Source organism: Penicillium cataractarum (genome assembly GCF_028827025.1).
Source record: "Penicillium cataractarum strain IBT 29864 chromosome Unknown utg000009l, whole genome shotgun sequence".
Lineage (NCBI taxonomy): Eukaryota > Fungi > Ascomycota > Eurotiomycetes > Eurotiales > Aspergillaceae > Penicillium > Penicillium cataractarum.
Genome location: NW_026622745.1, coordinates 1,088,960 through 1,105,994, shown reverse-complemented (window position 1 = coordinate 1,105,994; position 17,035 = coordinate 1,088,960). Strand labels below are relative to the sequence as shown.

The following is a 17,035-nucleotide window of genomic DNA, read 5'->3' as shown; positions in this document are numbered from 1 at the left end:
CTAGCAATTAAATATCTCCAACTCTATACTTTATAATATATAGGCTACATGAATAGTATTTTTATGTTTTTCTTATCTCTATATCCTGGCATCTATCTAGATATTACTTCATGATATACTCTGGCTGTTAACATTGTCATTGACTCAATGCAACTCCACTAACTGTAAAGGCGGAGAGCGCAATAGCCGGGGGCCCAACCTTCTTATCGCGCCTGTCACAAGTCCCCCGATTGCGGCTCTGGAGCTTTCCTTTCCCTTTCCCCGTGCGCCCACTGCTGATTTGCTTATTTTCCCTGCGACACTTCGCGTCTCGGAACTCCCGTCACCTGACTGCGACCTCGGAGTGTCATCCTCGCCTCAACCTCCATCCCTCGCTGAACCCGGTTGCAGGTTACAGCTCAGCTCCTACCACCATCTGCCCAACCCCAACCCACACCTCACCTCACACCATACCCCCAGTCTTGCATCTACCACCCCAAAACAAAGCTCTATCCACTCTCATCCACTCCATCCCCCCACGACGTCCAAGCTTCCGGGATCACTGCTGGCATTCCTCATTCCCCCAGGGCCATGGCCCCGAAAGAGGACATGCTGCCCCCGGGCTGGGATGATCTAGACAGGTATGTTGATCGCCCTCTTCCGGAGCTTTTCTGCACTCTTGCTCTATACCACCCACGCCCACCTCATTCCCCACGACCCTGTGGAACCCCAGCACGCCCGACGGGCCATTTAAACTATTTCCTCTTTCGGGATGTTTTCTCGACACATGAAGCGGCTGCGACAACGTGCAGGATCATGCTAACCAGCCATGTGGCGATACCAGGCAGATGGGTCAGCTCTTTATGATGGGCTTTGATGGTACCTCAGTGAGCCCTCAGATCCGCTCGCTCATCGAAGACTACCACTTGGGCTCCGTCCTGCTGTCTGCTAAGAATTTGAAATGTATCGCTTTTCTTTCTTTATTCTTCTCCCACTCCGACTCTGCTTCCCGTGCTCCTCTGATTGATGAACAACCCGACAAAGAGAGCGCGAAAGAGAGAACCCATCTCCCTTGGCTAGACCCGTTAACTGATCTTATGCGCCCACAGCTGCCGAGGAGGCCACCCGACTGGTCCTCGAATTGCAGACCATCGCTCGAGATGCCGGTCATCTAGTGCCCCTACTTATCGTGCTCGACCAAGAGAATGGCGGCGTAAACAGTTTATACGATGAGATATACATTCGCCAATTCCCCAGTGCCATGGGCATCGCCGCGACGGGGTCGAAAACGTTGGCGCATGAGGTTGCAGTGGCGACTGCACAAGAACTAAAGGCCGTCGGTGTCAATTGGATTCTCGGCCCCGTTTTAGACGTCTTGACGAACGTACGGAATCAACCCTTGGGTGTGCGCACCTCTGGCGATGATCCACAGGAAGTGTCGCAGTACGGAGTACAGTTCATGAAGGGATACCAAGAAGCAGGACTTGCGACATGCGGCAAACATTTTCCTTCGTATGGAAACCTCGAATTTCTGGGATCGCACACCGACGTCCCCATCATCACCGAATCGCTTGAACAATTGAGTCTCACCGCGCTGGTTCCTTTTCGTAATGCCATCATGCAGGGCCTGGATGCCATGATGGTTGGTGGCGTGTCCATGTCATCAGCTGGCATGAATGTCATGCACGCCTGTCTCAGTGACCAGGTGGTGGATGAGCTTCTCAGAAAGGACTTGAAGTTCCAGGGCGTCGTAGTATCGGAGTGCTTGGAGATGGAGGCCCTCACCCACAACATTGGTGTGGGCGGTGGAACGGTCATGGCGAAGAATGCCGGTTGCGATGTCATCTTGCTGTGTCGGTCATTCCCCGTGCAGCAAGAGGCAATCAACGGGTTGAAGTTGGGCGTGGAAAACGGCATTATCGGCCGACCTCGAATTGAGCAATCGCTTCGTCGTGTCTTGAATTTGAAAGCTCGATGCACGTCCTGGGAACAAGCGCTGAACCCGCCAGGCCTTCCCTCACTCACACAAATGCAGCCATCACATACTAACCTCTCCACTCGTGCCTACAACAACTCCATCACCGTGATGCGCGACAAGAACAATTTGCTGCCTCTCTCCAATATTATCGACGCAAGTGAGGAGCTCTTGCTTTTGACACCCTTGGTCAAGCCTCTGGCTGCTTCGGCAGTGTCCTTGTCAGCAAATGATACCACTCACGGACCTACCATGGATCAAACGGCGATTGAACGGTCTGCTTCCGTTATGAGCGGCGAAAGTGTCTTTAAGGAACTAGGGAGGTCTCTCTCACGGCAAAGGAGTGGGCGTGTCCTTCATACTTCATATACACACAATGGCGTGCGGCCTATCCACGAGGATCTCATCGAACGAGCCAGCGCAGTTATCGTGGTTACGGCCGACGCAAATCGGAACCTATACCAGCAGGCCTTCGCCAAGCATGTTTCCTTGATATGCCAGAATCAATTTTCAGCCACCGGCGAGCGTTGCGAAAAACCGTTGATCGTGGTCGCAGTCAGCTCTCCATACGACTTTGCGATGGATTCTTCAATCGGTACCTACGTGTGCACCTATGATTTCACCGAGACCGCGCTCCAGGCCCTAGTCAAGGTTCTTTATGGTGACCTAGCACCCACGGGAAGCCTACCTGGTTCAATCAGTCGGAGTCAGAAAATCCATCAATCACGCCAGCACTGGCTTGTAGAGAATTGGAACGAGGAGCGGGATGCTAACGGTCTAGATGCGCTACTCGACGCTGTCCGTGAGGACTGTGCACAAGGGCAGCGCTCTGAGCTCCTTGGTGCTACCTCCAGCAGCTTCCTCCTGCGCAAGGAAGATATCGACGAGGCGCACTTTGTGGTCCGCAATAGCAGTACACAGGCCCTCTACGGTTTTTGTGCGACCTACTTCTTTCGATCCACCGGTACGGGCGTTATTGGATGTTTGATTGTTGACCCGTCACGCCGCAAGCTATCCATCGGGCACTCACTCCACAGTCGCGCTATTCGGAACTTGCTTCAACGCAAGGGCATGAAGCGATTCCAGCTCGGTTCTAGGCTTCCTGGAATTTATCTGGGGATCCCTACTGCCAGTCACGTCGAGCGCAAGCGACTGCGACAGTGGTTTGCCAACCTTGGCTGGAATACGTCGCTCTCTCGCCCCGTCTGCAGTGTAATCCTGCGCAATCTTTCTACCTGGACACCGCCCGAGGGCCTCACCGTGACGCTGCAGAATGCCGACGTTGTCTACGACCTCGTCTACGGGTGGGACTATGCCCGTGCTATTCTTGATCACATCAAGACCAACGCCCGACAAGGTGTCGCCGATATTTATCGGATTGCCCTGGGTGGCGCACCCAATTGCGGTATCATCCGCGCCAAGCGCTCTACCGACGACATGATTCTCGGTAGTATCGTTGTCTACAATGAGCGATCTGCGTTGGCGGAACATATGCCCGCTCTGCGTGCCACTCAGACTACTGTCGGGGGCATCTCCTCGCCGGTCATCTCGCCAGTTGCGGATGATTACTCCACCGTTATGCAGGGGTTGATTCTGCTGGCTATCAAGCAGATTCGGAAACTGAATGCCAATGCGGTGGTGATGGACTGTGTATGTTGACTTCAGTCTTCCTCTTTGTGAATGCCTTGCTAACATTTGTATACTACATAGGTCGATGGTGATGGCAACTTTGACTGTCTCTCCTCGATGGGGTTCAGCATGCTGCACAACTTCGAGGAGGTTAACTGCGATGCAGCCACCTGGACGATGATGCATCCGTCATAGGTCGGGCATTGGCTCGCAACGCTCTCTTTTTTTGAGTTCTCAAACTCTCTTCTTTTCGCCCCCTTTCTTGGCCTGTGAGATTTGTGTATTGGTTTGATTCTCACCGTCTTTTCTTCGCATTATGATATCCATCTGGCATTTCTTGGTTACGGGTTATTGGTTTGTTTGGCTTACTGGCTTACTGGGTTTGTTATATAAGGCCTCCCCTGGGGGGCATTGTGGGAACCATGGGGGGCTGCGAGGGCTGGAATGCTGAGGATGAGGACAGAGAGGGCTGTGATGTTCGCAGGATGCAGGTACCTAGGGCGCTTGTACTGGAGGCGCTGATTGGACTGACATTGGGATTTGGACTTGTTTTCTTTTTCCCCTCTTAGCCCATTTTCTAGGCTTCCTTTTGCCCTCGTGCATATGTGCATAGCATTATCAGATTTCCACGGGGCCACCCTTGAACCTTCGGGGGGATGTCCTCAAGCAGGGTGGGTAGGACAGCGCGCCCCGTTTCTATACGGCGTCATTCGGACCAATCTTACATCATATTTTTTCCCCTCTTGGAGGTGAACCCGCCCATCAAACGACATGTCGATCAACGGGAGATCCGCATGTTTCGATATTTCTTTTTTGCTTCTTTTCTTTTTCTCGGGTTTTCTTTGTTCACTATTTGTTTTTTTTTTTTACTCTTGGTGGCTTTTAGGTTTTGATTTCCCAGTCGGGATGAGACAGCCGAGGCTCTCCCAATCGCTGTTTGATGTCCACTAGACCCTCCTCCAGGCAGGAGGGGGGCCAATTTAGCAAATTATGCCTCGGACGGAGTGGAGTCGTGGAGATAGATGGCTCTCAAGGGTAGGCACCAGGCTAACGGCGCTCGCTTACTGGCCCGGACTTCCGTTGGCCCAAGGAAGCGGAAGCCAGCTCCAACGCCTGTAGATGATTGGGACAGGCATCAATCTACGATTCTACAGGGAGTTTCTGACTCGACGGGATTCAAGTTAACTCACAGTACATATGGATTAGTACTAGGTACATAACTACATATGCAGCTTAGCATGAAGTACGCAAGTAACAGTACGGAACTTTTGAGAACCCTGCATGAATGATCATCACTTACTAGTACTCAGTACATACCTCTCCGTATCGCCTCTTATCACAACATTCCGAGCCAACTTGCCAAGCTGCATCCTTTGTGGCGATAGACTAATCCCCCCCAAGTCAACTAATTCTGGACCTGGCGCGAATACGATCGGTTATATCCAGAAAACGCCCGATTCCACATTACGGATTTATCGGTAATCAAATGTGTCGGGTTGGCGCTGGTTCGGACTCCGCTTGGCGCCGGAGGCGATGGGTAGGGGAAAGCTAAGAATCCACCCTGGGAGTGGTTTTTCCCTCTGAGGGCAGGAGCTCGAATCGTGAGCTGTTGGAAATTAGCGTTAGCGACTTGCTACTAGTTGCGGGGACTTGGATGAATAGAGCACGGAGTTTTTGGTTGTTTTGAATGTGGGGAATAGGAACTGATGTGTTTTGGAGGGAGTTTCGTGGTGAGGTATATATGTTCTGCTCTATAATATAGTACATGTCTGCGCGATGATGCAGAATAACCTACTCTACATATCTACAAAGTATAACCTACGAAGAACTCGAAGTGTATACTATGATCATTGACGTTTAAACCCTAGTCGCTGACTTATTCAATTCCTCGAATCCAGCGCATAAAGCTTCCCAGCGCTAAGACATCGGGCGTCGGGGCCACAGTTCTATCCGTGGGTCATAGACTAACGGTGGCTCGAGTGGCTGGAACCATCGAAGCTCAGATCACGGCACGAAGCGCCTTTTTTGTGTTTTTAATTAACGGGTTAAGGCGGGGAATCAATTTAGTTGAGTTTTGAGAGGGAAATCCCTCGGTCGCACAATATTAACACTGTGTTTTTTTTCGGTTCCTTGCGATTGCAAGACTCCGTAGTTAGTGAAGTTTGGTTCCATTTCTGTTTTCATTCGATTTCATCATGGATTTCCCCCGTTGGACCTAGGATTATTCTTGACAACCCCGGAGAAACTAATGCGAATTTTGAACCGGGGGGCCTGTTAGGTCGACCCTAATCATCTTAGTCCCTCCAATCAGTCTCCACTACCGCGGACGAGCTGCAGTGGCTCACCCGACGAGCAGAGTCAAGCACAGGGATGATGCTTGGCCGTTAATGGACACGGCACTCCTTGGGATTCGATCCACATACCTTATCTTCGATCTGGATCCTTTTGATCCCCGCTCTGGGAATGAACGGTCCCGGATATGCTAGCACTGGATAATAATAATGAATGGAAGTGAAGGGGGGGAGAAAAGAAGGAGAAAAAAAAGAGGGCAGCCGGAGGTCAGATTCCATAGGCCCTGGTTGGATGATGTTGGGTTTAGTCGTTTCTTCTCTAGTCGCGCACGGCTTTAACCCCCTGTTTTTTCTCCCAAAAGGCGTCTAGATCGATCGGATCTCATTTCCTTCGGCGATCATCGGCTCTGGTGACAGCCTCATGCGGAGGGTTAGGACTCGGGAAGTATGTAAATCGTACGGGTGTCAGGGCCGTAATGGGTGTAGTAATAGTCTTGCATGGAAAATCAAGGTTTAGCTGAGACCGCTTGTTGAAACAAAACATATAATGTGAGCTCAGACTAAGGTCTAGTATGGGGATGACCGTTCAGGATAGCGAAGATCAGAAATGGCCACTGACTAGTGGGAAGGGGGGGGGAACTATCAAAGAAGAAGGTGCTCATGGGATTCATGATTCGTTGGTCGATGCACTGGCCAACTGGCCAGCTAAGAGGGAAGCTGGACAACGAGCACCTAGCAAGTCTAGTGACGGGAGCAGAACACACTTAGCACCCTGGAACCTTGGGAGAACCTTGGAAGAATCAGGGATCTGCCAATAATACGGGGGTTTCGCTCGGGGACTCGGGGCCGTGCAGAAAGAAGAAGACAAGGTTTGGATTCAGCGGAGGAAAGTCGAATCGGGTAAATGCACGGGAGATTGGAGGGAGGCAAGCCAGCAGATCCTTTAGATGCAGCGAGACAGGATATACGAAGTATATACAGGGAAACTATGCATAATAAGGAGGATAGACTTTTGTGGATTATCTTGTGATCGACCGAGTATATACAGGTTCTATCTATACGAAAAGTAAACTTGCAGGATGCTTCTGCTTTTCTAGAAGGGCCAGGCTTTTCTGACTGGCTTGGGATGGGCTCACATATGGAAGCTTCTCTGGCTTCTCCGCCACACCCGTCATCCATTTTTTTTCCCTTTTACATGAAGAACCAAGCAATAATAGGCCACCATCGGTCTGGCCGACTCGGGCAAGGCAGGTTCCACGGGCGCTCGTGATGCCGCGAATAAGAGTGGCCAACGGCCCTTTTGCTCTCTTTTTGCCTCTTGGATGACCGGAATGACCTGAATGCATCACCCGCCCACGGCGAACCTGCAGAAGATCAGGACGAGAAGTGCCTTTTCGGTCATTGTTCCACCAAGGCGTCCTCTCTGTGTATTCACGAGGCAACTTGCAGTTCAAAAGGAACAGAGTTTCTGGGATGTTAAGGCGTCCCTCTGGAAATGCTGGAGACTAGTACAGAGTCCACTCTAGTACTCTCCAGAGCCCTTGCACAAATGCAGCTCTCTCATGATTCCCACTTCCCACAATTTCCCCTCGATTTAGTCTCTTCCAGTCTTCCAAGTCCGGCACTAACCCTCGAAAAGGTTTAAGGTGCTCGCTAAGAACAGCGCTCGGTTCCTGACTCCGCGGATGGAGAGTGGATATGCCCGTTCGCAGTGGGCCGAGAACCCCCCTCGTTGGTCGAAGTCTGATCATCTACAAATCGAGGAGCTCTTTTCGATCGGAAGTCAACGACTCAGCGCACAAGTTCACAAACGCTCACGGTCCCCCTCTTTTTCTGCTTCGCTCTCGTGTCCTGCTTTGAACTACCCTTGCCCTGCTCCCGGTGCTAATCCCCTTATCATTGATTGGATGTGGATTTACTAGGATCCACTCCCCGTTTCCCTCTTTGCCCCCCTCTTCCTCTTTTTTTTTTCCTTTTTAATTCTTTGAATTTCTTTTCCCGGCACGATGGCGCTGCATGTCAGACGGGTCCATGTTGATCATCGATTCCCTTCTAGGATGGGGCGCGTTGGCCCGTCGCCTATGTCCTGTTTCGGTGGGTTGGCTTGCTGGCTGCGGTCTTTTTTTGTCTTCTGACTGGTTGATTGTATTGTGTCTGGACTGTTTATAGTCTATGCTGATGAAGTCTAGTTGTCCCTTCCCCCTCGTCTTTCTCCATCCGGTGCACAGCGATCATCCGCATCGAACGATCATTCGCCGTTGTCCCTCGGGTACATCCTGTCTTGGGGACGGGACTACGGAGTCTCCGTAATACTCTTCAGTACCTTTGTATATGATTTTTCCCTTCCGTAGTTATGACTCTCCGTACTAGTTAAATTATAGTTAGTTACTCTACAGCTCCTTCCCTGCGGAATCATGGGTACAACGCGTGAAAGGACTCTAATTTGCCTCCTCTAATCATTCAAATCTCGTACTTTTTTTCTCTCTCTTTTACTCTCCTCGGGACTCTCGGAGAACCGTCTTTTCCTGGTTTTTTTTTTTTAGATTTCTACCTTTTACCTTTCTATCTCTTTCCCCCCACTGTAATTCTATTTTCCATCTTCCGACCGTGGCGCTTTCAGGGGAGAGGGCTTGTTTTAGCCCCGAAGCAGCCGGGCCTCAATAGGCAGGTGGGTTCATTTGGTATGTGTTCTTCAACTGCATGATCTTCAGGGCCCCAAGTAGTCGGACAGAGCGAAAACCGCGTTGCCGAGAGCCGGCGATCGCCCTTTGTCTGACCTTCATGGAAGAGGGGAGAGGAGTAGGGAGATAGGGTGGGGGGTAAGAAGAATAAGAGGGTGGCCTGTTTGACTATAGTACATACTGTAGTTGGAAGGAGGGGGGAAGTGACCAAGTCAGAAAAATAATATCATTTAAATTCATTTAAATTGTTATCATCATATATCTTATGATCCTGCATTAGCATAAGCCATTGATAGGAATCAGAATCGAGTGGACCGTCTTCGTCTGGTTACCCACTTCCTCCCACAGTTTGGTCTAATATGGGTGGTAATCCCGAGACTGTTCTGGTGTGGTGGTTTCTATATATAATTCCCATAAATTACGGTAAACTACGTAACTCGACTGTAAACTCTAAAATACAAACGATTGTCCCTCCGCAAAAAAACGGCTCCACTTTTCCCCGAATCCGTCGGCGCATCCGCACCGCATTCCATCACGCTTCCTGCTCTCTCGGCCCTCTGCTCTCAAACTCCCTCTCCTCTCCTCCTCTCTCACTGGTCTACTTTCCACGACTCTCCAATAACTCTCTCTTCCTCTCTCCTCACCTTTCCACTATACTCCCCCCGCCTCTCGTTCTAATTCACCTTGTGATCTCTTACCTCCCCTCTACCTCTTCCTCCTCTCTTTCTCTCCTCCTCTTCTTCCTCTCTCTTCTTCCACCATTACTTCCCCTCTACTCCGCAATATCCCCCTCCCTATATCGCGCGCCGTGTCTTACCTTTAATCCCTCGCCATGGAGGGCTTCGACACCATGGCCATGCCACCATATCTGGCCAGCCCACTTTCTCTCGGCAATCTTCAGGGCACCGACTATCTCAATGCTATGCCGGGCTTGGATCTCCCTGATCACCGCTCTAACTTTGATTCCGAGACCTTTGTCAGGTAGGTCCCTGATCATTTGTCCGGATCTGCTTTTTTGGCAATCCCTGGACTTGTTTCCTACTATAGCCTCATTTAAGAGTTGTGTCCCTCGAGAAACTAATCCTAAATCCCGCAATATAGCGACGACCTGGCCTTCACTCAAAATAGCCTATCACACTCATTAAAGCGCTTCCCCTCGGGCTATGACGACCCATTCACAGATATGGTCGCTCCTTTCGACCCAGTACCTCCAGAGCAACAGCAGGACTCGTCAATCGATCACAACAACAAGCTATTGAGCTTCTCCATCCCGGTCTACCCCTTCACCTTGCTCGACTACTCCATGCGCCGGACCTCCCTCTCGGTCTCCGCCCAACTCCATGGCATGTTCTTCTTGGCCGAGTCCCCTTACACCACCTCTCCGTCCGAGAATGCCCCGCCCCAACAAGGTGCTGAATTGACGTGTTATCGGCGCAACCTCTTCCAAATTACAGGCTCGGTCACCTTGCCCCGAGGCATGCGCTATATCATGACCGATCAGGGCGATCGTATCCCCATTCTGGCTCAGGAACTGACCGTCTCTGCGACGGAGTCCGTGGAAGGAAACCCCGTCAAGATCATCTCCGTGCCCTGGAAGACCCCCTCCGCTGCCGCTGCCAACTCAGGCACCGCTCTTGAGGATAGCAATCCAAGTGGTGCAGCCAAGGTGGAGAAGGAACCCCCGCCAATCCCACTTGATATCATGGCCGGTCAGGACTTGGACACCGACTATGCCACTTTCCCGATCGCATGGAAGCGTTTGCAGTTCCGCGTTGCGACTGCTAATAACGGACGCCGCAAGGAACTGCAGCAACATTTCGTCGTACGGCTCAAGGTGGTTGCGACGTTATCCACGGGAGCCAAGATCGCCATCTCCGAGGTGCAATCAGGACCCGTCATCGTTCGTGGCCGCAGTCCACGCAACTTCCAGTCTCGCAAGGATCTCCCCCTGAGCGGCAGTGCCGCCGCATCTCGCAAGAACCAGGCCAACTCGGCGGCTGCGCTCAACCGCACCCCGACTAACGAGTCTGTGCCCCGTCGTGCCAGCGTGACCCCGGCAAAGAACAAGGCCCCCTCTGGCACGGTCCAGAGTAGCTCCCCCGAAACGACCTCCGTCCCGCCTCCATCCATGATGCAACAATCACAAGCCACGGCCGATTGGACACCTATCCCCCAATCTAGCTCTAATGCCGTCATGTCCCACGGCCACCACCAGCCTCTCTTCCCTCACTCCAGCCCAGAGCAACTTTCCCAGGCTGCCGATCTGCAGCGCCGCGTTAGTAGTACGACGGCTGCAGCAGCGGCGCCGATTAATCTGTCTCTACTGGATGAAGACGATGGCAGCCATGACACGGGTCTTCACCTCGATCAGAAGATCATGCAACCCTATACCAACGAGATCCCCCAACAACGGTCTATAAGCCTGGATCATTCCGCCCAGCCCCCAGCCAAGATGCGCAAGATGTCCCATAGTATTACACAGACCTCCTCTCGAAGTGCCACCTCAGGTCTGCCACTCTTGGAGACCGCCAATCTTCCTCAGCAGTTCGTCTCGTCCTTGCCCTTCCCCAATGAAGGCACCGATTTCCTTTACGAATACTTCCCTCTCGGTCTGGATGATTGGCAAGCCCCTGTCGACGCTGTCTATCGACCTCACGTTGTTCATCATACGAATATGCCCGAGATGAAGTTCGTTGCCGGCTCTAGGGGCCGCAGCAAACGCTATTTTGCCGCCGAGGACGTCTTCTGAAACGAATCTCCCCTTTTATTGGAATGGCGGTAGGCGTTTTTGTCTCTTTTTATTTGAAAATTTGAGGGGTTTCCTTGATTTTGGGCTATGGTTTTCATCCTATCATCTGGTTTTCGCATCTGCATTGCACATTTGGGATGGGATGGGAGTTTTGAGGTCTTTCACTCCTATATCAAGTTCCCAATTAGAAAGCTTTTTACCCGTCATTTTGGATGAGAGGGAAAGCCTGTTCTGTTTCTTCCCCCTTGTGCCTGGGGGATTTTGTCTTGTTTGATTGTTTGGGATCGTAACGCTATGCGTTTACGTATGGGCTTCTGGGGTTTGGGAAACTTGGTGGATTGGAATTTTGTTTTTCGTCTACTCTTTTGATTCTGGTCTTAATGGATTATTGCGAGGTCATGGGGTGCAAAATGGCGGGTTGTGGCGTGCGGTGGAGTTCTTTTTGTCTTGTTTTTTTTTCTTGAATGTTCAGGCTTGATGTGAGGTTGAGCGATCATAACTGGCATGGCATTGCTTTGCATTGCTATGTCTGTTACTGTGTTGCTCTTTGATCCTCGAGGGGAATCTACCCAGGGGGTCTGCGTCAAGTCGAGTCGATAGGTCTATTGGATGGACCTAGACTCACCTGGTTTCTCCCTCTTCATCTTGTTGGTTTCGTGTTTCCTTTTTTGACGTGCTTGGTCCCGGTCCTGGTTCTGGTTATATCCCATCGTGTTATGATTTTACGCTGCGATTGACTGCGCGAGATCCCTTCCTGGTTTTTGGCTTGGAGCCAATATCTGCCACTCCTATTCTGGCATACCGGGGGGTTTTTTTTACAACTATACTTGACAAATATCATCTGTGATGAAATGTTCTAAGTGATTTTCGTCCTTTGTAGATTCCCAGAGAGTGCTGCAGTGTTGATTCGGGCATGTTCATCTCATAGGAGATAGGTGTATACGACAGCTTCTCTAGAACAAGAACACGCTTGATCTTGGATCATTCCAATCTTTCCCATTCGGACTAATAAATCCAGCCCAACTTAAAACCTTCTTTATCACAAATACCCCAATCCATCACCACCAACACTCTCCAAATCAGCCCTAATCTCCCACTCCGAAGCACCAACCCGCCCCGCAATCTCCGCCTGCCGCTGCTTCCCCAGATTCAGCCACTGTCTCAACAGATTCCCATCCACCATACCCCGCCCACCAGTTCCATCGCTCTCCACGGCCCGGAAAGCGCGCGGGTTAAGACCGCCGGGGTGTTCGATTGTATTTGTTAGTTGGGACTGAAGCGCTGAGAGACGTCGGTATGCCTCTTCTGATATGCTGGTTACTAGTGCGAGGGATCCGTTTTGCGAGGCGATGAGGACTTGTTGCGTTGCTAGGATGTTGTCGATGTCCATGTCGTCGTCTGAGGCGGAGATTTGTTCGGTGGGCACGGCTGTGCGCGGGAGGAGGGTCATTGTTGAGGCGAAGTTGCCCGTGTAGAATTTGCTGCGGTGTAACAGGCGATCGCCGTTGGAGGATTTGGGGTCTGGTGGTGTGGAGGGTTAGTTTGGGGTTGAGTTTTTCTTTGGTTGATTGGCAACGAGTAGGGGATGAGGAATGGGTGTTGGGATAGTACGTACCTTCTGGGTCGTACTGCAGCACATGTAGGTTGCAATCACTGTCGGCGACGAGAATGTACAACTTGCTTCCGTCGGGGAGGAATTCGGCCGTGACGACCTCCAAGTACTCCGGGTCTTTGCCGAAGAGTGTCATCTTGTAGGGTTCCTCCTGGAGAAGAAGTTAGAGGTCTTTCGCAGAAATTGTTGCGATTCATTGCTTCCTTACCGAGTAACCTGCAAACCAAATCCCCTTCACCGCATCTCCCAGTAGACACATGCCAGTGCCCTTGAGCTCCTTCGCCACGGACACGTAGCATGACATGTCCATGAATGCCACGGGAAGAAGACTGCCGTCTTCCTTCAGACCGCGTACCATGCATTTCTGGCCCTGTGCAACAATCACAAATCCCTGTCCACCGATCCCGGATAAGGCTGTCACTGCCCCCTTTACCGTCTCCTTGCCGATGAGCTTGAGCTTGCGTCCTGTCTCGGGCTTCTCTGGGTCTGGGACCACGTCGATCACGTCAAAGACGTAGACACACCCGCGCGAGGGAACATCTTCGCCCTTGGTAATCGCAGTGCCGACAACTATCAGATCCTTCCGTTCGTGTGTATTCTCCGAAACTTCCATGTTCACATTCTGCACGGCCATCACATGCTCCGCGATTTCCAACTCATACTCGTCGATCACGGTCCAGGTCTTTGGGCTGATCACCTTGATCGAGCTCTGCGGAACTTCTGGGCAGAAGGTGATCGCCTCGTTGCGCCATTCCGGGTGCAACTCGTCATTGTCCGGTAATTTAAACTCCACATTGTGACTGGTACCAACAACGTATGTCTCAGATGAGGTTGAATATGTCAGGTAGTCGACTTGCTCGTCCAATGGGATCTTGCGCAGAGTCCACGGGTGATCGAATTGAGTGTTTGGAGGGAATTGACAGGCTCGGATGTTACTTTCGGAATCGACGTAAATGAATCCATTTTCGCAGCCAGCGGCAGCCAAGTCAAATCCACTTAGCCATTGGGTGAATTCGCCGCGAAGGCGAACTAGATGGGGGAGCTTGCTGCAGTTCGCAGAATAAATCCTGCAGAACTTCCGGGCATGAAGACAGTGCTGAATCCCGAGACATCTGGCAAGACTCGCAGCGGCTGTGATCGTTGCTGCATATCTAGCTCCGAGGTGGCACCTGAAGCCGCATTGGACAGGCTATAATTGGACTCTCTGTAGAATTGTAGGACGTTCGGAGATTCGCCTTCAGCCCCCTTCGAAACTGGCTTGTAAATAATGAGCTCGTCATTTTCCGTCCGGACCTATTTCAAGTTAGTCTCTCGTACTCAAATCACGGGATGTCCAGGGGACATACGATCAGGTATGGCGATGTAGTCCAGCGATCGCCAAGGTCGGCAACGAGGGCTTCTTTGAGGGGTTCTCGGGTGTTGGATCGCCGAGGAGGATCGGTCGATAATACGGCTTGCAAGCAGTCGACGCCATCGATGATTGATAGCAGTGTCATGTCTGTGAGGTTGACGATCTTGAAATTTGCAGTCAGGAGAAGTGTTTCTGGAGTTATATTGGCACACGGGAACTTACCGAAAGTTTGTAGTCGATGCTCAATAGAAATAGAATGATGTTGCTATCGGCGGTGTCGGCCGATTTCGAGCTAAACACTTGATCATTATCTTGGTAAAGACAGGCGGAGCGCCACTTGAGACTAGAAAGATTCTCGGGGAGAGGAACTTCGTCAAGATCTCCACTGTCATCTGCTTGCAGAAGCAAAAGAGAAGAATCATCCCGAAGAATCGCGAGATAAGGATCCGCAAAGCTCGCGCTGATTGCCAGTCGCTCTTCATCGGTGTCCTCGTCCCATACGGGATAGATCTGGGCCAGTCCCAAGTCTATATAAGGCTATAGTCAGTCTCATACTCGCTGTAGCCATACTTCAAACCAAAAGAACTTACCAATATCGTAACTCCGAACTTCATTTCGAAGAACTTGCACAAGGCGCGTGCTGCCTGCAAGCGGACCGATATCAATTGTGCGGTCTTCGTTGGGATTAAATTCTGAGGCTTTAAACGGCTTCAATTCTTGTCCCTCGACTGCCAGGACTTCAGAGACTTCTCTGTCCGCTTCTGATGGCCGCGAGACAATCACATATTGGCGAGAGGGGTTCTCCGACGATTCAGCTGCATTTGGCTGGCCGCCCTTTTCCCCCTGGTTTATGGTAGCCGACCACACTCCATCAGCATCGTCCACCTTGACGGTCAAAGCGATCTGAGGGTCGATCTCTCGCTTGATGACGACCAGGCCACCAGCTCTGCCTGATCCTTGTGATGCAACCAGTTCTAAATCCGCAGAGACGCCCTCGTTGTCTGACTGGTCATCGCCCTTGGGTGTTTGGAAGGGTTTACCCAGAGTGATATCTCGCAAGGGTCCAATGGAAGATAGTTGGTCGTTCAACCGGAAGTTGTAGAGCTCGGCAGTTGAATTTCCAGAAGATGTGCGTGGGTCTGGCGCCGTCGAATAGAGATCATCTTCATATACATCATCATCATCATCCATTGGGTCATCGTCGAAAATGCCGTCTGGCCCATTGACAAGGTGCTTTTTCTTGGAAGAGGCGGACGAATGGGACCATCCTAGAAGAATAGAGTCTGCTTCCTCACTGCCGATAAAGACGTTGCCGTCGCCAAAGCATGTCGAGCAGGAAGCAGCCGACTTCAAGAGATTTCCGCCTGCCTGTGCTGGCAGGGAATGGATCGTCATTCCTGACACGGATCGTCCATCCAGCTTGAATCTGATCAACGCCATATCTCCCGACGCAAGAGCGAGAAGAAGATCGCCACTATCGCCGCCGAGTCGCTCCACAACACAGCCCTCCAAGCGGAAGGCCAGGTCGGATTGGTCGCTCATTGAGAACGAGGACATCTGCCGGGAGAACTCATTCACTCCCACCGCGTTAGTCTTGCCAGCCTGTTCAACATGCACTATCTCGTTGGCACCGATAAGCAGGGCTCCTCCCACGGGAGGTGGGAGGGCGACCACCTTGAATAAGTCACTTGGTAGCCGTGAGACTGACAGAAGGGTCGTTGACGCTTTTTGCTCGAGATCTAATGTGAACACCGTGTAGAACATGACGTCCTTTCGCTCATGAACCAAAGCAGTGGAAGTTGCCACTTGGGAGTACAAGATACCGAATGTTGGCTCCCTATACTCGTAAAGGAAAGCAAGACTAACAGGGTGCAGTAATGAAGGGTCCAAGGTTGTCAATGGCAGCACAAAGGAGGAAGCATAGGGTGTTCCGTATGCTGCGCCATCCTTGGCTTTTTCGACGTCTGCTCCAGCTCCAGAGACCTGGTCCGGCCGTTCACCGTCAAGCTCCGAGTCATAGTCATCCATAACCAGATCGTCTCCTGCTTGGTGAAAGGGCAAGATAGCGAGGTTACGGACTCCAAAGTTGAACACTGCGCACCGACTGCTGGGATCCACGCTGAGGATGCTGCCACAACTGCTCAGGTCTGGAACCCAGGGGCTCCGGGTTAACTCATCCCGCTCGTAATAATGAATAGAGATGGTGGAAATGCCATGGCGCTCGGGATCCCACTCAATCAAGCTCAGCTTGGCGTTGCGGACGGCAATGAGAATAGCTTCGCCTCCGCTCTTGGGGTTCAGGATTTTCACTCTGCTGAGGTCTGTCACTGTTCCTGGCAATGAATATTCTTTTTCCAGAATGAGCTTCGTCCCTGATGGGTGAGGTGATGTTGTTGGGTGGGTCTCGGCATTCTCTGCCAGCCGTTGAGCAGGAGCTGAGAGAGAAAACACCTGTAAGAGGGAAGATCGCACCACGATCAAATTGTTGGCTGTGGCAGACAGAAATGGGACTGCCAATGCATGAGTGACCCCAGATGGTGGTAGCAGCTCGGTATAGCACTGCATCGTTTAAAGCCCCTGCCTCAGGGAGGGTGAAAATGGCCCAATGACCTCTGGTTTTCGGGGATTGAATCGGGTCAAGAAGTGAGCATTGTAGTTTCCAACTCCCCAAATTTGCTTCAAACGCAACGCCTCAAAGAATCTGGATGGAAAGCAAATAAATACACAGCCCATTCAAAACGCATCGCAGGGCGGCCTCGAATCCACGC

The 17,035-nt window shown here is 51.4% G+C and overlaps 3 protein-coding genes across 3 annotated transcripts; 2 read left to right on the top strand and 1 right to left on the bottom strand.

Annotated features, from left to right (window-relative positions):
• Positions 1–570: 570 nt before the first annotated feature.
• On the top strand, positions 571–3,778 carry N7496_011008 (putative beta-N-acetylglucosaminidase; the record flags this gene model as incomplete). The annotated part of the gene is made up of 4 exons (XM_056703921.1): positions 571–620; positions 824–942; positions 1,089–3,604; positions 3,665–3,778. 4 exons carry the CDS (start codon positions 571–573, stop codon positions 3,776–3,778), a joined length of 2,799 nt encoding a protein of 932 aa, XP_056549881.1.
• A 5,609-nt stretch (positions 3,779–9,387) lies between these two features.
• N7496_011007 (NDT80/PhoG-like DNA-binding family protein) lies at positions 9,388–11,304 on the top strand (the record flags this gene model as incomplete). Its single annotated transcript, XM_056703920.1, has 2 exons — positions 9,388–9,536; positions 9,657–11,304. The coding sequence occupies 2 exons, from the start codon at positions 9,388–9,390 to the stop codon at positions 11,302–11,304; spliced, it is 1,797 nt and encodes a 598-aa protein (XP_056549880.1).
• Positions 11,305–12,343: 1,039 nt separating this feature from the next.
• Positions 12,344–16,832, bottom strand: N7496_011006 (cleavage/polyadenylation factor CFT1; the record flags this gene model as incomplete). The annotated part of the gene is made up of 7 exons (XM_056703919.1): positions 12,344–12,825; positions 12,920–13,067; positions 13,125–13,945; positions 13,993–14,209; positions 14,263–14,430; positions 14,490–14,794; positions 14,858–16,832. 7 exons carry the CDS (start codon positions 16,830–16,832, stop codon positions 12,344–12,346), a joined length of 4,116 nt encoding a protein of 1,371 aa, XP_056549879.1.
• Positions 16,833–17,035: the final 203 nt, after the last annotated feature.